Below are 24,973 nucleotides of genomic sequence, written 5' to 3' on the forward strand. Positions count from 1 at the left end.
AAAGGTCTAAACTGCTGACTTTTATTATCAAAACTCCAATAGGTAAATAAATCCATAAAAAAAAACAAAAGACTGTCGGTTGCAAAACACGCTTTGATTTATTTGTAGGACACACAAAAGAAATTCTTGTGCACACTACCAAACCCCTAAAATGTGTGACTATCACTCAATATCATCATTCTTCCGAAAATCTAGAAATTCTGAAAATTCAAACTCTCCCTCAGTGTCATACAGTCCACTTCGTCGATCTTCAGCGAGTTCGTTTTCAAATTGATCTCCTCTTCTTGCATCACCTGCGTATTGAGCAGATATCTCAGCGTGGCCCTGGACTGCACCAACATCTGATCCAGCTTGGAGACTGTTTCCCGCAGCGCCGCCAACTCCTTCTTCAGGCTATTGTAAACGTTATCCTTGCATAGTTCAATCCCGGGCCGATGGGCTCGGTTCGCCATGCGCACCTGTGCTAGCGAGACGTAACCCTCCTTCTCGGCAATCTCCTTCTCCAACTTGGTGACAGTACGGGTCAGCTCGTTGACCTGATGGACGGTTTCCTTGTGTACGTTCTCTAGCTTGATTTTGGTGTAACGGACTTCGGCGATTCGTTTGCTGTAGGCTGCATTGGTTCGTTCCACCTGATGACGAATGTCTTCGGCGGCCTGTTTGAGCACCTGATCGATGTAGGAGCGCAGCGCTTGGGCCGAGTTGATTTCCTTGGCAGTGCTCTCGATGTTGGTGTTGGTCACCTGGATCCACTCCGGATCGGTGTTGTTGCTAGAGAGAGAAAAAAATGATTCGGTTGATTATAGGGTAGAGCGCTACTTCGTCGTAATCGCCCATTTCCGTTGTATCGATCAGAAAAGATCAATAATATCAATGATTTCACCGTGCTTTAATCAATAATAGGTTTGTTCCGATGCGTTAGCTCATTAGCTACAACATAAATCCTGTTAGAGCGCATTGTATGAATATTTACGCTCATTGTTCTCAAAACAAAAGAAGCGCTCCTAGCGAATCATCTTTTTCTACGTTTATCCGTAGGACGAAGAAAATGTAATGGCGTTTCAATGCGGTAGGACGGAATTGAAACTCGTAGAACGAATTTAGAATCAAGAAGCAGTGTTAGATTTTAGACAATATCTCAACAATTTGTGACCCTTTATCAAATCCAACGGTACGTATGGAAAGGTGAATAAATTTGCAAGTCATTTTTGACACAAATATTCCATTTTTTTGTTTAAACTCGTTCAGAAAAGAGAGGTAAAGCGTGGGTTGTGCTTAGTACGACGGAAATTAGATCAATAACCCTAGGCTACTATTATAGCACAGACAAACAGACATAACATATTGAATATTTCTCACACAAACATTGCCGCCATCTGTTGGGTACACAATGGTGGACAGTACGCTGAACAGATGGCGGTACGGTGTAAACGTCAAACGCAAGGGAATTGACTAGCCACAGTTGGCAGGGTAGAGAACTACTTCGGCCAAATCGCCCAACATCAAATGAATCCATGATTTCGGTGTTAACTGGTAAATTATGCGTTTGGTACGATACTCTAGTTCAAATCCTACCGAACGAAGTCAATAAGAACGCGCGATATGAATGTTTGCACCCAATATTCTCAAATACAAATGAAGCGCTCCGACCGAATCAATCTTTATCTTCATCCGATAGGCCGAAGTGAATTCATTGGCGTTTTAATGCATTAGGCCGAGTTTAGAAACCGTAGACCGAGTTTGGCGTCAAGAAGTAGTGTTAGACTTTTAACAATATCTCATCAATTTGTTTATCTTTATCAAATCTTATGGTACGTACGGAAAGGTAAATAAATTTGGAAGCCATCAAAAATGATAACACTCCGTTTGGTGCTAAACTACGCTATATTATGAAAGACTAAGTGCGGGTTGTGCTTGATAGGCTGGAAATGGGGTAGTTAACTCTATACATATTTTGTGGACTCAGCTGCGAAAAAAAAATTTGTTTGTTTTTTTTTTCCGTCGATCTTGTTTTCCGTGCTGAGCACCAATGCTACCGACGTCCAGGAAGGCAGCTCCCACACCTGGACCCTACCTATCGACCCATCAAACTCATGAACCGGGGACCAACGGCTTTACTTCCCATCCGAAGGAAGGCGTGATCAGAGATGTTATGCCTCAGAACATCCCGGCGGCGCCGACTGGGATTGAACCCAGGCCTGCTGGGGTGAGAGGTAATCACGCTTACCACTAAACCACCGGCGCCGACAAAAAAAAAAAAAATAAACTGGTCGTGGTTAAAACAAATTGTGTTTGTGCAACGTCATTTCCATGTACATCAACACTACATACTGTATCAATTCAATACAAAGCAATATAAATACACAATAGGAGTATTCACTATGCGCATCGTAAACATATAGACTATCGTAAAAATACCAGGGTCCATTGGAATGTAATGGAAGTTTATGCATGTACGAGGATGTACACGTTTACGATGCGCTTTGTGAATACCCCTAATAAATCTCGCATGCCTCAGTCATACCAACACTCAATACGAAACTAACGATTTTAAATTGGCTCACTACTTGACTAGCCTATTGGTCCCAAGCAAATCAATTAACGTACCCCATTCTTGTATAAATTCCAGTACTACACTATGTTTGTTTTGATTCGCTATGAAAGTTTGACAGATAAAATGAGGGGTTCGTGGATTTTCCTATGTTTCGAGGGGTTCATCGATTACCTTGGGACCGAAGATAGTACCAGAGCTGAGCCAAAAAGTTGAGCTCGTTTCTTCGGGACCTTCTGGTCTTAGAGTTACCTCTATGGTCATACGCCAGGACGGCCAAGTATTCGTAGTAAGTTTTTACTATAGCCATCATAAATGAGGGTCATAAAGGGTGTCCACGATGAAATTGCCACACACAAAATTGATTCGCAAAATTCGAGTTTTCATCCGATTGCCATCAAATTTTCAGGGATTGAGAAATAACTATTAAACTTCATTTTACCATTTTACTCGTATTTTATTTACAGTCCATACGCAAATGCCCGCACCTTGGCCTTAACCCCGGCCATAAGATTCTGCACAACCTGTGAATCAACCGTTTTTTGCATGTAAACCCATACTTTCTTCAGTTCCTCGACTGTCTTCATTACCTTAGGTCGTTTAAGAAGGTGCTGCTTCATAATCGCCCAGTACTTCTCGATGGGGCGGAGCTCCGGAGTGTTGGGAGGGTTGAACATTTTCGGCACGAAATTGACCTTATTGTCCGCATACCACTTCAGCACGTCCTTGGAGTAGTGACATGAGGCCAAATCCGGCCAGAAGATTGTTGGGACGTTGTGGGCCTTCAGGAGAGGAAGCAGCCGCTTCTGGAGGCACTCTTTTATGTACACCTGTCCGTTCGTCGTGTCCTGGGTCACGAAAGGTGCACTCCGCTTCCCGCACGTGCAGATGGCTTGCCAAACCAGGAATTTCTTCGCAAATTTGGACATCTTCTGAGTGCGGACATGCTCCGGAACGCTGAACTTATCCTTGGCCGTGAAAAACAGGTTGCCGGGGATCTGTTTGAAGTCGGCCTTCACATATGTTTCGTCGTCCATGATGCAGCATTCAACTTTCGTCAGCATGTTGAGGTACAACTTCCTGGCACGGGTTTTGGCGGACTTGTTCTGCTTCTCGTCGCGATTAGGGGCCTTTTGTACCTTGAACGTTCGAAGCCCAGCCTTAGTTTTGGCCTTCTGGACAAAACTTCGGCTTAGGTGCAGCTTCTTAGCCACATCCCTAACGGAGGCGTTCGGATTTCGGTTGAAGGCCCCAACTACGCGGTTGTGATTTTTGGTGTTGTACGGAATACTTTTTCCTTCACTTCTGGGCTTCCGATCGGTGGTCAACCGTTCCTCGAATCGCTTAATCACTCGCGACACCGTGGAATTCGCGATTCCCAACGTTTTAGCGATGGAACGATGCGAGAGATCCTTGTTCTTGTGATGAATGCGCAAGATTTTATCACGCACGAGCTGTTCTTTCGACTCCATTTCCGCGAGTTTTGATCACAGGACTTTAAAACTTGCAGGATGTAAATAATGCACTATGAACTAAATCCACCCAAATTTTCATTAAATTCTACCCAACGGTTAAAAAGTTAGAGCAATTTCATAGTGTGGCAATTTCATCGTGGACACCCTTTATCTTCGATCAGGTGTTTTCTAATACATTCTTCTTCTTCACATATCAAGTCTATTGCGTGCTCTCAACTACATAAGTGTTCTAGATGCACTTCCACAGTTATTAATTGAGAGCTTTCGATGCCTGTACCATTTTTGAACTAGGATAATTGTGTGGCAAGTATGCCTTATACCCAGCCCAGGGCTGAAAGTCGCCTTAATAAAGAAATAAAAAAATACTCTATGCCCAGGGAAGGCGAGAAATGTTCCATTCCGCAAAATTACTAGACCGGACAGTGAATCGAACTCAACAAACCTCCAGCATGGTCTTGCTTAGTAGCTGCGCCTTTACCGACTGAGCTAATGGACCCCGTGTAAGTCAGGCAGAATTTACAAAATATATGATTGGATGAGGTCAGGAAAATGTTGGTATGTTTGGCTCGTATTTTTGTGTTTTAGTCTGTTTCTAGTTATTCCATATACGGAACAAGGTCGATCATGCCTATTCTGCGTGGCGTGTGAGGTGAAGTGACTCGCCGTCACTAGTGAAGTGACCAGGCCAGTGACAAGGCCTATACCAACAGCAGCGTTTGACAGTAGGCAGCTCTCCATTTGATTTGCACGAAGACGCACTTTACACTTACCTCACACGCCGCACAGAATAGGCCTGGATATCATGTACATAAATCAAATCACACAACACAACAGATCAATGAAACTTCTGAACAGGGGTTGAAACGGTTGACGTTTTTTACTACACTCGCTTCGTTGTTGTGCACGACAGTCTGCTAGTATTTGTACACTTATGCTCTACCGTCGTCTCTCTCACACAACACAAGCGAGCAAAAAGAAAATTATCAAATAACTATCATAGGACATGTGTGATTTCGTTCTAATTCCTAAATTTGGTGTAAATTAAACCATTTCTGATCAGAAATGTTATGACTAGGACATCATTATATGCTATTTCCCGAATTCACACAAGCACGGCTGTTATTATGAGAAAAACTAAAATACATAAATTCGTGACGGCCTTCGGTGACAGCGTCGCATGACAGAGCCTGTCATATGACATTTTAGTTTGGTACTGTACTATGATAGCTGGTTTTGCAAATGTCGAAGGCAAAGGCAGTCGATTATCACAGAAAATGTGTCGACTACTGGTTCTGAAATCACGCTACACAAACGACCACAAGCAGCGAAATCACCCGAAGCAGTCAAGTAGTCAAGAGAAAACAAAGCAACGAACCCACGAGAAGGATCTACGCGAATCGATTATGTACTTCGGGAGCAGGTACTATAGACGCTATATTTATAGTCCGGCGGATAGAATTTCGATCTATCAAAAAGCGGGACCAATTCAATATATTGTAGACCAACAATTGAAAAGGTACTACCAACTTTTATAAACAAAACGTTGATTATTCTTTCCTCGCCAATCGAACGCAAATTACCAGCATCATCGAATAGGGGAAACTTGCCCCAACCCAAAGACGGTGTTAGTTTACGTAGGCCCTACTTGAGTCACGAGAAAAGGGTTTCCGAAGTTTTGTTCGTAATAGCTGATGTGCTCTTTTCTGTTGTTGGTCGTGAACGTGATATACTCGATTGGTTCCGCTATTTGACAGCTCAATTGGTTCCCGAGATTCTATCCGCCAGACTATGAATATAGCGACTATAGTAGGTACCCCATTTGACACAACACCGTTTGGTATAATCAGGGTAACGTCAAACTCTTCTCAACTGACCTAATATCGCCTTTCTGATTGCCAATGTACCAGGAGCGCCACTCGATGTAATTGGATGATCGTTGCTGACCTTTTTCATCGCTAGATGGTGTGTGAAGCAATATTATGTTGGGTCGCCATTGCAATGTTTGGAAAAGGCATGAATGGATCATATTGTTAATATGATATACCTATTTGGAATAATACTTGATCATCCTGAAGTAATGAAAAAATATCCAGAGAAGTTTAGTATCTAATCACTTGATGGTCTTTGAAATAATTTCTGAGTCACGTGGTTCCATAAGAGAATATATGAGAGAAGCAATTTAAATAGTTGGATACCTTCAGAATGGTAGCTATTTAAACTGAAGGCTTGAACAAATATCCTGAGGATTTAATGGAGATATCTGATCACCTAATGGCGTTTGGAATATTTTCTGAGCTACCTGGTATCATAAGAGAATATCTGAGAGACATTATTTGAATTGTTGGACAGTTTGGGATCTTCAGAATAGGATCTGATCAACCAGATGTCTTCAGAATATTACATGACCAACATGAAGACCTGAAAAATATCTTGAGTACTTTATGGAGATCTCTGATTACCTGAAGGGTTATGAAATAATTTCTGAGTCACTTGGTATCATATGAGAAAATATCTTAGGGATGTGATTTGGATTGATGATTATTTATGGAGATTGCTGATCACCTGATGACCTTTGAAATGATTTCTGAGCAACCTGGTATCGTGGGTGGAATATCTGAGCGGCGTGATTTAAATTGTTGGACAGTTGAAGATTTTCAGAATAGTACTTGATCAACATGAATACTAGCAAAAATATCATAAGCAGTTTTTGAAGATTTCTCATCACCTGAAGGTCTTTGGAATATTTTCTGAGTCACCTGGAATCATGAGAGAATATCCTTCTTGGAGATCTTAGAACCTGGCTGCTCACTGGCTGGTATCATATGAGAGAATATCTGTATGATGTAAAAGACGCAAGCGCTTTCATGAAAATTTGTGAAGATCCATGCATTTCCATGAAGTTTTATAATAGGGGAAATGGATGTAATGTCGGCCTAAATTAACCTAATTTGGGCCCATACATAAATTCAGCAATCGGCTGTTTTTTTTTCGTGAGCGAATTAAACACATTATGGCTTTAAATTTGTTAATTTGTGTGCTGAAATTTGGTTGCAAGTGTTCATAAAGTTATCATTTAGTGATATATCGTGTTTTGCCTGTGTTTGCCTTGAGATACAACGCAGATTCAGTTCCATTGTTCGGTGTCGGCAGCCCGGTTCTCCGAGTTCGGATGTACACTTTCGGCGTGTAGTTCTATTGAGAGATCGGTCCGGTTGGCGAATTAGCCCGGGAACGTGTTGATTATGTGTCCGTCGCGAGTTTTGGTGGCCGACGTTGCCATGAATCAGCAAGTTTGCCGCTTGCAAAAGTGCTCGGCTGCTGATCTCTCGCCGGTGTCGGAGATTGCGAGCAATATGAAAGATGCCTCGCTGGATACGCCCAAGACTGGACGGGTGACAGTTGGTGACCGCGAACTGTTCCTGGGGAAAGCACTACACGCGAACCTCCTCCCAGATGACCAGGACAATGCAAGAAAATTTGTGTTCGTTAAAGGAAGTATTACGACAAAGGTGCATCACGAAATGAGATGCAAAGCTTAGAGAAAATCAAAATTACGGAACCCATGGATTGGAGGATCAAATTAACATGGTGAGACCAGTCCAAATACATTTTACAATTAAAAAAACGTAAACTAAATAAGTGCCAGGTTTGAAAAGAATATATTCGAACCTGGAAGCGTGTATGTAAGACCAATATCCATTTGATAACGGTGATGCATACATGCAGGGCTTATTGTAAGTCAAAGTAACCTCGGAATGGGCGTGGCTCTCCAGACATTCTGAAATGGGTTGCTGGATCTGCAATAGAGCTATTACCTTTTAACTCCCGGACTAAAGCTGTCTACAATGACCGTAAATGCGACATTGTAGAGAGAGTTCTTCCATAATAACACTGCCGGCCAGTGGGGGTTAGAGGGAATAAACACACACAGATAGGGGAAAAGTTGGCTTCGGCAATACCTTAACCTATTATCGTCAGGGGGGTAAACAACGTCATTGAGAGCTCAATTTTGGCATGTGGATACATTGTATTTAAGAGCAACTATTGGCCAAATTTGAGTGCTCTAGGACTTTGTTTACCCCCCTGACGATAATAGGTTAAGGTATTGCCGAAGCCAACTTTTCCCCTACATAAATTCAGCAATCGGCTAAATTTTCAATAGCGACCAAAAATATCCATTAGTATCGTCCCAATGACGCTTTCATCTAGATAAAATTGATAAATAGCAGATTTTTAGCGATGGACCGAATATTAGATCCATAGGCCAACATTAGAGCCATTTCCCCTATACTATGAAATTTTCAGAATAATTGGATGACATTTGGACTTTGGTTCTGGAATATTGTCTATGTGGATAACGCCTAAAGGTATGCAACGGTTCATTTAATATTTTGCTTCGATTATTGACCAGTTCAATATAATCAACATTACTTATATCGTAAGTACAATATACAACAATTGAAAAATTACGCTAAGTTTAAAAGCACGCGTCAAAATTTAATTTTTCTCATCTCCTACATGTTGGAAATCTTCCACATCCCGATCTCCAAGAAAGAAGACAAGCCGAGAATTGCCAAAGAACTACATCACTTTTTTTCTGCTCGTAAGTACCAGGATAGGACCACAGAATCCTCAAAGCCCATACTTACTACGGATCCAGGGGCACCGTTCCATCGTACACCTTCATCCCCATCTGATTATGCCGCAGTTCAATATTTTTCGCGTCAATCTGAACCGATTTCTCCTTGTTCGACAAGTCCCGATCCAGCAGATAAATCGCCGCTCTCAATCGTCTCAGCTGCTCTACGCCTTGCTCCATCAGCTTGTGCAACAGCTCGATGGCCCCATGGATCACTCCCAGCTCCCTCTGCAGTTCCCTATCGACATCATCTAGCACCAGATCCACTCCCTGGCGCATCTCCCGCATGATGATACATTTCTGGCATATCGGTACGGCAATCTCCCGTAGGGTGTTGATGGCATCGATCGTTCGCTGTTTGTACACCTTCAGCGCTTCCTCCTCGATGTGGGCATCCTTCTTTTGCTTCTTCAGTTCATCCTGTCGGAACTTGATGTCCTCGATGCGTTCCTTCAGCCGAAAGTCCGATTCGTTCTTGTTCAGCTCGGTGGTAAACTTGGTCTCGTCGATCAGCCGTTCACTTTCGCTGCAGATGCATGTAGTGAAAAAAAAAATGAGGATTTTGGGTCAAATCAGATGGGTGGAGACATAAAAAAAACGGAGGGCACTTACCAAATGATTCGCTCGGCCAATGTTTGCTGGTTGAGCGAGAACACATTTTTGGTGCGATTGTTTAGGTCCCAATCACGAGGAGTGTACTTGGGCCGACCGGGTGCGAAAATGACCAGGTTTTGATTGGCCAAGTCGTGGCGGTGGGACATGATTTCAGAGGGATTTGATTCGATTGTAGTACGGATTGATTAACTGCTGCTGGTAGGTAATCGATATCAACAAACAAATAACGACGGAAACGGATCGCGAGCGGTTGTCATGGGAGAAGCACGTTCCTCATGCTAGGTGTGGAATTGTTCACCTTGAGGGACGGCGTTTGCATGCAAGGATGTCATCGAAAACAGTCACTAACCACGAATCAAATTTCAAATCAAGCGCTTTTATATGATCTTTTCTTAATCGATTTTTTCGTTTTTTTTTGCAATTTTTACATTTTTATTTCTTCACCCTCTGCTTCTTTTTCGTCTTCCATTTTCTTCAGTTTGATTAGTTTGCACTAAAAACTAGGCTCCAATTTATTCTTCTTGTTCCTAGGTAAGTAATAATAGAATAGCTTTTCTTCTTTCATTTTGTTTTGTTTTTTTTTTTTATTATTAAAAATGGTAAATTATATAACAAATAAAAGGTCCTACGTCTTCATTTCGTGTGTTCTTTAAGGTCATTTGTTTTAGGTTTAAGGGTAAATTGAGCTACCTGTACGCAACAGTACGAAAAATTAATTCACTTCTCCTGGCTGGCGATGAAATTCGTACAAAAGTTGGTATAATATCAAAACATTTTGGCGAAAAATGAGCTCATCCAGGAGAATCTCGACGAGGCTAGTATTGTGGTTGTGGGACCAGGAAATAACTAAACAAAGGAGGATGCTAGTAGTGGTCGGCTGGTTGGTATCATTTGTCTATTACAATGTCGTGTATATTCAGGTCTATGGTACAAAAAATTCACTATTGTTTGCATGTGTGTTTGTGTTTGGATACCGATTTGTTTCCACCCATTTCGATCACCATCATCGGGGGAGGTTCCACTTATTGCCTAATTGTTTTGAAAAGTTACCCTAAAATCAGTCAAATTAGTTTAAATATGTGTTCATTTAAATCCAGACTATTGCATTTTTGTTGTTGTTTGTTATATTCTCGGTTGCAGTTGGTTGGTTGGTTGTTTGCTTTCTGTTTGTATCTTATTGTTGTTTCAATAATTTATCTATATAGCTTAAGACAAAACAGAATCTTTAAAAATTAAGACTGCTTCATTATTCTATTGGTAAAGAGGTTCCATCATTAAAATTAAGTTAGCATTTTTTCACTTTTACTCCACTATATAATGTATAATATGGTTATTTTTTTTGTTTAAGAGAAAACAAACTATTGGTCATTTCCCACTCTTGTGTTGCTTGTTTGCCTAGCTGTGTCCCTCTGTAGAATGATTATTCTTCCTTCTTGCTTCCCCTTCGCCATCATCGAGCTAGTGATTAAAATAACTATTATTTTCAATTTTTTGGAGGGATATTTGGCTAAAGAAGGTTACATTGTCAGGCTTCCTAACTATATAAGAAAAAAAAAACTCGTCCTATTTTGTTGCTTTGCTTAAACGTTTTTGTTTTTGTTTCCTTTACGATTCACACCTTTCGGTTTGGTTTCCTACTCCTTTCTAGTCGGTGCCACTGCTGCTGCTGCTGCTGCTGCTAAAACATTGCGTATTTATGTAACAAAAATAAATCCTTCCCATTTTGCATTTCGCTTCCTACATGTTTCCTTTAGTTCACTCGTTTGCCCTAATTAACAGAAATGAAAAATCTCAATCGTGCCTTTTTTAATATGTGTTCTTTGCCTTTCCCTAAAACGTGGTTGGAGGAATTTAGACGATCCAAGTGGCTGTAAACACTAGGAATTCAAACCTTACATCGGCATTTCTAATGCTTGTAACCAGGGTTCTTAATGACGTTAACGCCGTCGTTATCGTCTTCAATGCAAATTCCCATTGAAGAAGTTAACGTCATTTACAACCCTGCATGTAACATTTTATCCAGGATTGCTAATGCTTACGAAGCTCTTAATCGACTGGTAAGACTCAAACCAAAGCTTATTATAAGTAGCAAAAGTAGGCCTAAAGCTGATAACCATTAGAAATTCTCATATAAAGCTTTGATTTAGTGCTTACTTGCGAACTTTGGAAACTCTTGCCAAATGATTACTTTTGATTTATCCTACCTTTTCCATCTCGATTTCGATTTTGCAATAGTACCTATATTTAATTTTTTTTAATCAACATTGAGTTGCTTCCATCGGCCCACCGATCGTGGGTGTTTATGGGATACCAGTTTTATACTTTTACATTTGAGGAACTTAACGTTTAGCTGTGTAATAGTATGTTTTGTTTTTAGTACATAGTGTAGTAATAGTAATAGTAGTGTGTGTCCACCAGTCGCGAGGGTTTATTCGCGCGCCCGAACATCGTACGGTAATAAGTCATTTATAATTTTTCATTCGGTTTTAGTTAAACAATAGGTAGAAGATTTAAACAACAAAAGACGAATGTTCTTTGACAGTGAATCGGTTCGGATCATTCTCGCACTAGATTCCACTTTTTGTTTGTAATTTTGTTAATTCTAACGACTTTTACACACTTTTTTCATTGCAGAAAAGGAGAATTTTATAACAATTTCAAACTTTATACAGCTTTTCTGCACGCTTATCTGCTAAACATATTCCAAACCAGTTGTTTAAGACATGTTTTGATTCAAACATTGAAGCCGCCATCTATTTGTCAGTAGTTCATGCAGTCGTTATGCCTGTTCACACTCACATAGATGGCAGCACTGTTTTTTTTTAAATCAAACCCTGCTTTGAACAACTGATACCGATAATTTTTTTCAGGCTATTTTCAGTTTGATGATCATCAGATTTTGAATTGTCAAGATGCGTAATACAGTTTTAGCTAGACACCATTCATTCACGACTATAAAATGTTGGTATCAATACATTTTGATTCGTTCGTCGAGCGAACGTATTGGAAAACGACGATCAAAAATGGAAACTTCAACAGTATTTTTCTTAATTCACACATCGTCGCAAATCTCATTCAAGCGCTCTCACCATAAATTTTGCTTCATGTGTGCCGTATTTTTGTTTTGCTCGAACAGTACTTTTTCCTTCAATAGTGGTCAATCGCGTAAAATATTGCCTGTTCACTCAGCCAAACTTCTTTGTTTTTTTCTTCTTTATCTCACACGCAAAGTTATGCAGCTACCGTGAAAGCACCACATTTCAAAGTCGTCACTGAGTCTCCAGGGAAAAGGGCTTCAGTACATAGATACTAGTTAGTACCAATTGTGTGTCTTTTAGTTTGGAGATCTTTATTTAACAATGAATCAATCAATTATCAGAAACATAAAAAAATAACTTGGAAGCTTGTTCCTTAATGAGTCTGATAATAAAGTTTATAAACACAAATTGTATGATAAATGTATAGAGATAGAGCAAAAAAGGCCCCTTTCAGCTCCTGAAGGGTAATGCTCATTAACTCGTTGGTTAACTAAATAAAATGTTGAAGTTTAATTTTTTTAACCAATGTTCGAAAATAAACAAACAATGTAAAGTGTAGGTAATTTATATGTAAAATTAATGATAATCGTTGTTCAAGCAGTTTAAGAAATCTAACGGTGTTGTTAACGGTATTGATTCGACAAAAGAAAGTACTAACCTAACAATTTTCAATCATATGTTTTGGAACAAAAACCATTTTTGCTCATTCATACTTTGGTACAAGAAAAAAAAAAACGAAACCAAAAATAAACAGTTCTTTTAAATAAAAAAAATAAAAATAAATCATTTTTTCAAAATATGGTGCTGTTACGGTATCAGCTAATTTTTGCTTTGCTTCCTCCACTATATACTCTGTACAATTATTTCTCGCTCTACAAATATGCACTTACTGTTACTGTTGTTTCTGTTGCTGCCTTCTCGGTTCTGCTGGATCATCATCAGTGTATTATTATTGGTTGACGCGCGCCTTATGTAGTACAAAAACTGTTGCTGCTCTTACTTTTGCTGTTTTTCTCCAATTGTTGTTTCAACTCTCGGGGGAATTAGACTACTAATATTTTCCTTTTTTTATTATATTATAAATCTTCTAAAATTGTTGTATTCCATTCTAGGCCTGCAATTAGAGAGATGTAAAATAAGGGGAAAATTAATGTGGTTTGTTAGATTTGTAAACACAAGATATAATATTTAAAAGGTTGCGTTTTCGGGTTTGAAGTACATAAAGTGGGTCATAGGGCCAGGTCTCCAGTGAAAAGTCACTGTCCATACTGCACCAGGAAATAATAACCACAGGGGTCAAATGAATTCTGCAGCATGCTTAAAAATGCCGGATATTAAGAAAAGTTATTGAATACAGGAATCCCTGGATAGTGCAGTCCACCCGAGGGGGGCGACACATCTAAATCTCAATTCTAGATGCTCAACAAATCTCACTCTAGCGAATCAAACTTCGAAAAACATACTTTCATTTCTCTCATCTACTTGCATCGCGCATCATCTTTTTGCAGGAAATCTTCATAATCGACATCAATCTTTTTTCTATCTACTCAGCGTGTGCGCAGCTACACTGAAACAAAATCCATTGGCAAAAATACTATATTGCTGGTTTAAATTAAATACTTTCACCAATAGATTTTTGTAGAAAACCATTTCATTTGATTTTACGATTATTTCAATCAAAATTACTATGTATTTTGAGCAAGCATAGTAGTTTTGCCAGAATCATATTAAATTTGTTAAAATTCATAGTCAACTATACTGAATTCATAGTAGATGTAACAGTAATAAGCGTGGTTATATTGATAATAAGTGTTTTCTGCAAAATAGTATTCCTAACTATGGTCCTTCTTTCAGTGTAACCACAGCAAAACACAATTTGTCCTGCATCGTAGATAGAGTCGCCCCCTCGACCTCGAGTCCACCCACCGCTATTTCTCGACAGTCCTCGGACTAATTGAGCTGATGTTTTGTATATGATTAGTTTCAACCACATTCTATATTCGGGGCCTCCCTTAGCTCAGTCAGTCGGTAAAGGCGCAGCTACAAAGCAAGACCATGCTGGAGGTGGCTGGGTTCGATTCCCGGTCCGGTCTAGGCATTTTTCGGGTTGGAAAATTTCTCGACTTCCCTGGGCATATAGAGTATGATTGTACTTGCCACACAATTATACTAATGCAAAAATGGTACAGGCATTGAAAGCTCTCAATTAATAACTGTGGAAGTGCATCTAGAACACTAAGTTGAGAGCACGCAATAGACTAATATGTGATATGCAATAAGCTTGAAATGCGAAGAAGAAGAAGAAGAAGAATATTCCATATTCACCATACCAATATTCGCCTTATTCGGGAGATTCTTGTGTAGGAGCAGTTCTAGGTAAAATAGCGAAAAATTAAACAAATTTTAGATTTTACCACAGACAAACAAACACTCGCAAGTTGTTCATCGAACAAGCATTTAACGGTCAATTTAAAAGTATCGTAGTTGGTAGTACCGCCAACTGAGGCGCGCATAGTCAATTCCCTTGCGTTCGACGTTTACACTTTACCACCATCTATCCAACGTACTGCCCACCACAGATAATGTTTTAGCGACGATGTTTTACAGTGAGATATATTCAATGTGTAATGTCTGTTTGTCTGTGATTTTACCATTCATAATTCCATGAAACTTTGCTAGGGGCAATCAAGTTTGTGCTGCAATTCAGCCATTTTGACTCCCGCTTGATTTTTCAAAATAGCGTATTCGATATTTTTCAATAAATCATACTACGCTCATCTTATCAAAATGACGTCCGAAGTATTTTCATTTCCCGGCCATTTCTAACTACCCGTGAATCGGGAAACAGCTGATGGCCTTTTCCAGGAGTTCCCCGGAATCGGGAAATATTTTTATCCAGTGACCAGATATAATTGATGATAGTTGTGCGGAGGTGAACCAGCCTTCAGCCTGGGGGCCTCCCTAATAAAGCAAACTTAACTTAACTTGTTGATAGGTAGGGGAAGGAGGAGCATAGTGAACAGATGGGGCATAGTGAGCATCCCGCAGTTTGGCCCTGGATCTCTAGCTGCATGAAACAAATCAACTGGTAGTAGGTTCAATATCATAATGATATTGATCCTACCTCCAATAAATGTGTTCCGAACAGCCGGAAGCCCAAGCTGGTGTACGGGATGCTCACTATGCCCCTCTTACCCATATTTAATAGAATTACCACGTCCGCCACTATAATGAAGCATAAAACATATTTCAATAAATTTTATTATTTGGCTTTCCTCCAGGAAGATTTTCACAAATTCCCCCGACTGTTTCTGATTTGCCCTAGTTTCCTGCAGGAATATTTCTTCTGGACATCTTCTGGAAGTTTCTGTCAACCTCGCCTTGAAGAGTTTGACCGGATGACTCTTCAGAATTTTTCTGAAAGTTTGTTCCGGCTTCCCCAGAAGTCATTGAGACTGCCATTGCATGTGTCTTCTGAATTCCAAAATCTCTTACAATGCAATACAATCTAAAATGAAGTGATTTGCTGTTGATTTCATCGTGCTTCGATATTATCTCATCCAAAGGATTTGCACATCGAATTGAAATGTTTGGCAAGTAGTGCAAATTCAACAGCAAATAACTTTACATGAACATGATGTTTTTTTTATCGTGTGCGAACATAGATTCGGACTAGGGTTGGCAGTACCGGAGGCTTATTTCTTAAACCGGTTTTCCGATATTGAAAAATCTTATACCGGTAAAACCGGTATTAGGAGGAACTACAAAAAAAAAACTGCATAATTTTAAGATAAAGTGTCTATTGGTAAATGATTCAGATAGAAATTCGGTAAGATTTAAGAACGCAAAGAGCGTTTATCGTATTATCTCCCAAAACGAGAACGGATCTTACTGACGAAGTTTCCCGAAACCGAAAATGCTAAAGGGTGATACGGTCAAAATTTGGTCAAGGGAAAACGCGTGTAAATCGGTGAAATCGTTTATTCAAAAAATCAAATTAAATTTCTTTCTCAAGTTCAATTAGTATAAAATGCAGGAAAAATATTCAGTTAGGCTTCCGCTTTTCCAAATCCGAATTGCCGGGCCTTACGCTTGACCCCTGCCATCAGATTTTGTACAGCCACCTTGTCCACCTTCTTCGCCGCAGATAGCCAGTTTGCCTTGAACTGCTGCTCGCCCTTAGCAGTGTTTTTGGTCTTCTTTAGGTTCCGCTTGACAATAGCCCAGTATTTCTCAATTGGGCGGAGCTCTGGCGTGTTGGGAGGGTTCTTGTCCTTGGGAACCACCTGCACGTTGTTGGCGGCGTACCACTCCATGGCCTTTTTACCGTAATGGCAAGATGCCAAATCCGGCCAAAACAGTACGGAACAACCGTGTTTCTTCAGGAAAGGCAGCAGACGTTTATTCAAACACTCTTTCACGTAAATTTCTTGGTTGACAGTCCCGGAAGCTATGAAAATGCTGCTTTTCAAGCCACAGGTACAGATGGCTTGCCAAACCAGATATTTCTTTGCGAACTTTGACAGTTTCATGTGCTTGAAAACATCTGCTACCTTTCCCCTTCCTTTTGCCGTATAAAACTCCTGTCCCGGAAGCTGCTTGTAGTCGGCTTTGACGTAGGTTTCGTCGTCCATTACCACGCAGTCAAACTTCGTCAGCATCGTCGTGTACAGCCTCCGGGATCGCGCTTTGGCCGTCGTATTTTGTTTATCATCGCGATTTGGAGTCACTACCTTCTTGTAAGTCGATAGTCCGGCTCGTTTTTTGGCTCGATGCACGGTTGTAGACGATACACCCAGCTTATTTGCGGCATCTCGGAGAGAGAGGTTAGGGTTTCGCTTGAAACTACCGGCAACTCTCTTTGTCGTCTCAGCGGCTTCCGGTTTTCGATTTCCCCCCGATCCAGACTTCCTGGCTGTCGACAAACGTTCCCCAAACACTTTAATTACATTTGTAACGGTTGATTTGGCAACTTTTAGCGATTTTGCCAACTTTGCGTGCGAGTAGCTCGGATTTTCGCGATGCGCGAGCAAAATTTTGATACGCTGCTCTTCTTGCTTGGACGGCATTTTGACAACTGAAGAGTGAATTCCAAAATCAAAATAGGAGCAACATTCTACACACACACACCTTCAAAATGAGGGGTGTTCAGGTTTTTTAAATGCAAAATTGAAAGAAATACGTCAAGTTGATATTGACCAAATTTTGACCGTATCACCCTTTATTTCGGAGTCCACTGTTGTACTACCCTTAATCGCATATCAGTTCCATCTTTGCTTGGTTTCCTATCCATATGGGACAGTTATGCGATTATGAGCAGTGCAGGACGTACAAAGGGCATGGTAAATCATCTTCATATATTTGCCTTTCAAACCCCTCAGCATCGTAGTAGGCAAACTCTTGTTTAATAACTTGTTTCAAAATGTTTGCTGACGTTGATGCTGAATTAGTTCTAGATAGACCTGTACCATAGAGGTATCTCTAAGACTAGAAGGTCCCGAAGAAATGTGCTCAACTTTTTGGATCAGCTCTGATACTATCTTCGATCCCAAGCTAATCCATGCGCCCCTCGAAACATAGGAAAATCCACGAACCCCTCATTTCATCTGTCAAACTTTCATAGCGCATCAAAACAAACATTGTGTAGTACTAGAATTTTGTCTAGAATGGGGTACGTTAATCGATTTGCTTGGGACCAATAGGCTAGTCAAGTAGTGAGTCAATTTCAAATTGTTAGTTTCCAACGGTTGCCTGTACGCCGCCAATTTTCATACTGTCGAAATTGAGCCGGCGCGCCGCCGCAGTAAAATCAACAATCAATACGAAACTAACGATTTTAAATTGGCTCACCACTTTAGTAGCCTATTGGTCCCAAGCAAACGATTAACGTACCCTATTCTAGTTGAAATTCTATTACTACACTATGTTTGTTTTGATTCGCTATGAAAGTTTGACAGATAACATCAGGGGTGTGTGGATTCATGCAGAACATGCAGGGGTGAGTGAAATAGCTTGGGACTGCTTGGGACCGTTGTTCTGGTACTGAGTGAGCCAAAAATAATAATGATTTTCTTCGGGACCCAGTGGTCTTAGAGTTACCTCTATGGTAAAATCTTTCACTCCACCTTTTCGGAAAAATGCATCTGGAAAAGTCCAACAAAATACCGAAAATACTGGTTTTTATCGCACAAAAACTGGCATTTCAGTATTGCAAAATAGCACGGTAAAACCGGTTAATCTACACCGAAAATAGTTTTCATGTAGCTTCCATTGCAAACGCACATGATTTTCATCCATAACCAAAATTAATGGAATTCATCTGAATTTCACATAACATTTATGCGATCAAATTAATTTTATATGATTTTTCATATAAATTTCATCGTCCTCATAATATTCATGTGATTTTGTGGTGGGATTTGCAGCTATGTGATCACAGGAAAGCTATGTGAAATTCACATGGATTTCATCCATTGGATATGTGATAAATTTTTTGAGTGTACCCTAATTCGGACGCGACGAGATGCCGCAGTTTCCCACACTCTAAAAAATCTTCACGTTCGATTTACGTGAAATATCTTTAACCTGCATTGAACGTCATGTCCACTAAAAATGTTGGTAAAATCGACCGCATATTCACGTAAACAGATTTAGTGTATTTGTGTTTGTGTGTTTGGGACTTCGATATTTCCGCAAAACAGGATTTACGTGATTTTCAGGTACGCAAACAAAATCAATATGGCGTCACCGAGCGTGGTGGAAGAATACCTCAAAGATTCAAAATTTTCCAGCAGTTTGCTGCAAATATTGGACGGTAATTTGGTTCTTTTACATTAATTGATTTATGATTATATGTCGCCTTTTTCTAGTTTTATAATTTCAGACGGTGGCATCAGCATTTTGAGTCTGCAAACCTTGCAGCAAACAGTTGTTAAAATTTTGTCAGAAATAAAAAAAAAACTCATACACGTTTCTACCTTATGATAATCAATTAGTCAATAATTTACAATTTTATGAGTAGATATAAGCATTAATTTTAATACGTGGATTTTATATCTGCCCGATAAAATTGCATAATATCGACTGCTTATATATATATACGTTCAAAATTCACGTACAAATAACGTAAAAAGCATTTAAAAAAACGGTATGTCACGTAAGCGTTACCAACTGTGCAGTAGTTTTCACCCCGATGGGGTACAACCGTAAACAAGCATATAGTGAGGATAACAATAAGAACCAAGTACTTATATAAGTGTGCGAGTTATAAACGTCAGAAAGGTCAATTAAAAAACTATAAGATCGATCTACCAAAGATCGATTATTTGGTACCGACTTAATCAGTGGATCGATTCTAGAGCCAAATATAAGATTGGTCCGTTAAGATCGATCTTTCTATGAAGATCACCCAATCCTATGCATCAGCTGGAATAGTACTGCCGACGGAAGAGTTGTTTGGCACAGCTACTCTTGAAGATGGCTGGACGAACATCCGATCTGCCACAGACAGAGCGTAAAATTATTGACTGCTTAGGCTGAGTGTGAAAGCATTGCACTATTCAATCCATTGCTCTGTGCAGACCGTTTGTAACAAACGGTAAAGGAGTGTCAGTCATTCAAAACAAAATTTGTTATATTGGGTACACTCAAAATAATTTACACGTTAATGCTACGTGAAAACATACATAGATTTTTTCCATCCCTATTTTCACATAAACATTACGTGATTCTCATATGGAAGCACTCATTTGAGAAAGCTTCAACGTCACTGGATTATCACGTAGAAGTTACGTGATTCTTTCAGTACAGCTCATGGTGGTTCATAATGATGTTTATTCTGGTGCAATTTAAATAAAATGTATTCTTGATTTTGCATTAGGCTAAAATCCAGTCTTATTTTATGCATATGCTTTTATTTTGTCAAAAAATATATACATCGGCATGAAAAACAGATTGAAATAAAGTCGACCGGGACAAGGATCGAAAACGAGAACACATACATGTAATACATATGCCCATGTACTGCACTTGATCTGACACCATGAGGCTGCTGTAGTCGAGGCTGTAGTCACAAAAACAGACTAAATTATTCTCTATGTAAATGTTTAATTCATTGAACTTACCACATTAAATTTTCCCTCAAAAGTAAGATCTATAATAATCTGAAGTAACAGTGGTATGAAAGTATACCCACTGAACTAGCGCCATATTGTTTACAACTATGAGTGTAACTCTTTTTTTTTCAGACGTGAAAATCACTTATGGTTTACGTGAAACGCAATAGATTCATGTATGGACAAATCACGTAAACTTCATTAAAACATGTAGCGGCTTCGAATGGAATTTCCCCTTATATATAAGTGGTATCATGTAGATTCTACTTAGATCACGTAACTATAACGTTTCGATTATTTTGAGTGTACCATCACGGCAGAATAAACGTGTTGACTGGGCTACTGACTGAGTGCTCGCCTATCAGTGACTCGTTTACCTCTCAATCATTCAGACTCTCACGAGGCAGTGCATGATGAGGCAGATGGCAGGTCATATTCATATCAAAATGACTCAATGAACCTGACCTGTTTGTGCACTGGCCACAGACAGCACACCGTCGCAGCAGCATTAGGTATGAACCGAAGAAACTGATTGACCGGCGAATGCAAGCGTAACAACAGAGCGCATGTGGAGCGATACATTGCTCATAAATCAAGCTGAACATTGCATTAGGTCCTAAGTAAAATTGACAGATTCTCTTCGTCGACTTTTATTTTTGTATCCTCACGGCTATGTAACGACATTCCCAGGTATTTTCGGCACACAGATCGGTGAAAAAGCTATTATCTAGCATCGAATATGACAAACACAACAAGAAACGGTTATGTGCTCAAGTTGTTGACGAAGAAAATCGATCAATATTACTTAGGACCTAATGCAATGTTCAGCTTGAAATTTAAATAGGAAATCAAGCAAAAATAAGGCTGTTATGCTTTTACGGACAGTACAGACATCCACGGAATGGAAAGATGAACAGATCCGTGCAAAGGCGACGTCAGAGACCTGGACGGAAATCTTCTTACGGACGAGTGTGAGGTGAGCGATTATATCGCAGGGAACGAAGCTGATACGATCACTTATTTAAGAGCACGCGCAAAAGACGACAGGTTCCTCACAAATCCAGGAATTCGGGGAGGAGATCTGGCGGTTGAAATCATGTTCATGGGATTTCAACCGCGATTCTAATGATATGATATCCCGAGCAAAGTCCAGCATCAAAATGATAGCAAATTGAAATCACCATCAAACTGAAATCATAATTTGATTTCAGTTTACGCCATTGACAAATTTGATACCTAACTTTGTTTTCCTTTTGCTGTACATTTGCTCTTCAGAAATATGTTGTTGCGGGTTTATTTCATTGCCTTATCATAACATAATTGAATACTTGTTTTATCATCAACTGGAAAAATTAATATCAAATTGAGTTTGATGAAAAAGCTTCGTGTGGGGACTGTTGGGTTCCATGATGAATCCGGGGGCTTTGGATATATATTTATGGGGTTTTAGTAATTGAAATAGAATTGTGGTGGCGCTAATTAATCAGTCACCCTATCATCTGGCTACCCTGTGAGGGAGCTGTCAGTTGCGAACTGAATCAAAAAGTGTAAACCACGTGAAGAGGAATAAAGTTGGATTTTATTGATTAATTCCGTCGCGTTATTACTTTCTCGTCACTTCCGTCCCACATTTGGTGACCCCGACGTGATTGAAACGGGTTCCGGTCGAAAAACGCCGCAGTTGATTCGAATATCGGGAAAATACGCATTTCTCCGCGGTACGCAAACAAGATGGCGAACCCAGCTCCAGCACAGCAGAATATCGCAGCAGTGGCGGTTAAGTTGCCAGAGTTCTGGAAGAACGATCCGCACATGTGGTTCGCGCAGGCGGAGGCCCAGTTCTGTCTGGCACAGGTGACGAGAGATGAGACAAAATTTTGGCACATCGTCGCCAAAATCGACCAGTCCGTGATATGTCACGTATCGGACTTGGTTTCCAACCCTCCGGCCGAGAATAAATATGGAGCAGTAAAAGAACGATTGATCGCCCGTTTCGCTCTTTCGCCACAGGCGCGACTCGAACAATTGCTTGGCTCCTGCGACTTGGGTGACCTTCGACCCACGCATCTACTAGCCAAGATGCAGGAGAGCTCCACGGGATTGAATGTCGACGATGCATTGATGAAGATGCTGTTCCTTCAAAGGTTGCCGCCAAGTGTCCGAGCAGTTCTGAGCATAAGTGATGGAAGTTTGCAGAAATTGGCTGAGATGGCTGACAAAATGATCGATTCATCTCCGGCCACCGCCGCAGCTGTTCATGTTCCGGCTTCATCCACTGGACAAAATGCTGATTACGCCAGTTTGAAGGAGGAAATAGAAGTTCTGACAGCTGAGATTCGACGCTTGAAAACTGAGCCAACACGAAATCGTAGCAGATCTTCATCGAAACCGAGATCCCGTGGTGACGACATTTGCTGGTACCATCGGAAGTACGGAAATCGAGCGGATCGTTGCAGAGAGCCATGCGCATTCGGCCAGCAAAAAAACTAGTCGGTTGCCCATCTGAAACGGCGCAGGTGGGTACTGGTTTCGAAAGCCGCCGACTCGTAATTTTCGACAAAACAAGTCAGCTTCGCTTCCTTATTGATACCGGCTCGGACGTGTCTATCATTCCAGCGACACGGCGCGAAAAAGCAGGAGGAACTGTTCCATTTTCCTTACATGCAGCAAATGGAACAAGGATACGTACGTATGGGAGTAAATTTATTTCTGTGGATCTTGGGCTGCGACGATGCTTCAAGTGGCGCTTTCTTGTGGCGGATGTGAGCGTCGCCATAATCGGCGCGGATTTGCTAGCACATTTTGGATTGCTGGTGAATCTGAAAAGCCGGCACTTGATTGACGAAACAACAAAACTACGAACAACTGGCTGTTTATCGGAAGTGCCTCTACATGGAATAACTGCAATAGATCTCCATCACCCGTTTCGAGACATGCTTGCGTCGTATCGAGAGATATTAGTTCCACCATCTGTTCAACAGGAAGTAAAGCACGATGTCACACATCATATTGTTACGCGCGGACCACCGGTGGCTTCGAAGCCACGTCGTATGCACCCGGAGAAACTTCAAGCAGCAAGAGACGAGTTCCAAACGATGTGCGAAATGGGCATTTGTCGGCCTTCGAGCAGTAGCTGGGCAAGCCCCCTTCACTGTGTTCCCAAGAAAAATGGTGAGTGGAGGTTCGTGGGCGACTATCGCCGCCTGAACAAAGCTACTGTCCCTGATCGGTACCCAGTACCTCACGTCCACGACCTTGTCAACAGATTCCAAGGTAAGACCATTTTCACTACATTGGATCTAGTTAGAGCGTACTACAACATTCCTGTCGAAATCGCAGACATTCCGAAAACAGCCGTCATCACGCCTTTCGGTCTGTATGAGTTTATGCGCATGCCCTTTGGCCTCTGCAATGCAAGTCAGACTTTTCAGCGCTTTATGAACAAGCTTTTCGGAGATTTGGACTTCGTGATAGTTTTTATCGACGACATCTGCATAGCGTCAGTGAACGCGGCGGAGCATATGGAACACGTCAAATTAGTCCTTGAACGTCTCAAAGCAAATGGTCTAGTGATCAATGCTGAAAAGTGCGTTTTTTCACAACCGCAAGTAGAGTTTCTTGGGTATACAATTGACAAGGATGGAATACGTCCAATTACATCTCGAGTTCGTGCTGTCCTGGAATACAAAATACCAACAATGGTGAAAGATTTGCGTCGTTTTCTGGCATTGATTAACGTCTACAAACGATTCGTACCTCACGCTGTGGAAATTCAGGAACGATTACGAAAGCTTATTCCTGACAATCGAAAAAACGATAGCAGAAAAATTTCATGGGACGAAGAAGCATCTCGTTGTTTCGAACGTTGTAAGCAGTCACTAGCTGAGGCAACATTGCTTCACTATCCTGACGCCTCAAAGCCTCTTGGACTTATGGTAGACGCGTCTAACTGCGCAGCGGGTGCCGTTTTGCAGCAATTCGATAGTGGAAGCTGGAAACCCATCGGATTCTTTTCTCAAAAATTTTCTTCGAGCCAACAGAAGTACTCAACCTTCGGAAGAGAACTTACAGCTGCAAAAGAAGCGGTGAAATACTTTCGACATCTTGTCGAAGGGCGACAATTCACAATTTTCACTGACCACTTTCCACTCACTTATGCCTTAACCACGAATCCGAGCAGTCGGCTTCCCCACGAAGAACGGTATCTGGCATTTATAGCAGAATTCACGAGTGATATTCGCCACATAAGTGGAAAGGATAATATCGTTGCAGACGCTCTTTCAAGAGTTGATGCTGTAACAGCCGGGATTGATTTTGATGTGATCGCCAAGGACCAACAAAATGATCAGCAACTGAAGAAACTTTTGTCGTCCAAAGATACTTCCTTGAAGCTCGAATCTCGGACATTCCCTCATTTGCGTTCACCGTTAATTGTTGATGTATCCACTAACAACAATATTCGTCCTTACGTTCCAGAGAACCACCGGGCCAGCATAATGTCACAACTTCATGGGTTAGCTCATCCCGGTGCACGTGCTACA

At 40.8% G+C, this 24,973-nt stretch overlaps 4 protein-coding genes across 7 annotated transcripts in view; all 4 read right to left on the reverse strand.

Moving 5' to 3' along the window:
* The window catches only part of LOC135702723 (probable peroxisomal acyl-coenzyme A oxidase 1), a 365,647-nt gene that overhangs the window by 201,662 nt on the left and 139,012 nt on the right, over positions 1-24,973 (reverse strand). The gene's annotated exons all lie outside the window — the stretch shown is intronic.
* Positions 165-9,458, reverse strand: Tektin-C (Tektin C). The gene is made up of 3 exons (XM_065223771.1): positions 9,278-9,458; positions 8,676-9,191; positions 165-771 (listed from the first exon to the last, which is right to left on the reverse strand). Exons 1-3 carry the CDS (start codon positions 9,424-9,426, stop codon positions 192-194), a joined length of 1,245 nt encoding a protein of 414 aa, XP_065079843.1. The 5' UTR covers positions 9,427-9,458; the 3' UTR covers positions 165-191.
* LOC135702729 (uncharacterized) overlaps positions 2,907-24,973 on the reverse strand; it is a 115,102-nt gene continuing 93,035 nt past the window's right edge. For both annotated transcript variants that reach the window (XM_065223780.1, XM_065223781.1), the window contains one exon: positions 2,907-4,177. In XM_065223780.1, the coding sequence (XP_065079852.1) occupies positions 3,013-4,023 (1,011 nt within the window). In that variant the 5' untranslated portion in view covers positions 4,024-4,177 and the 3' untranslated portion in view covers positions 2,907-3,012. The remainder of the gene's footprint in view (positions 4,178-24,973) is intronic.
* Positions 10,611-24,973, reverse strand: part of S6k (Ribosomal protein S6 kinase) — a 152,616-nt gene continuing 138,253 nt past the window's right edge. For all 3 annotated transcript variants that reach the window (XM_065223765.1, XM_065223762.1, XM_065223763.1), the window contains one exon: positions 10,611-13,432. In XM_065223765.1, coding sequence (XP_065079837.1) covers position 13,432 — 1 coding nt within the window. In that variant the 3' untranslated portion in view covers positions 10,611-13,431. The remainder of the gene's footprint in view (positions 13,433-24,973) is intronic.

Source organism: Ochlerotatus camptorhynchus, unplaced genomic scaffold, assembly GCF_037179485.1.
Source record: "Ochlerotatus camptorhynchus isolate MF236.1 unplaced genomic scaffold, CSIRO-AGI_Acam_v1.1 ptg000196l, whole genome shotgun sequence".
Lineage (NCBI taxonomy): Eukaryota > Metazoa > Arthropoda > Insecta > Diptera > Culicidae > Ochlerotatus > Ochlerotatus camptorhynchus.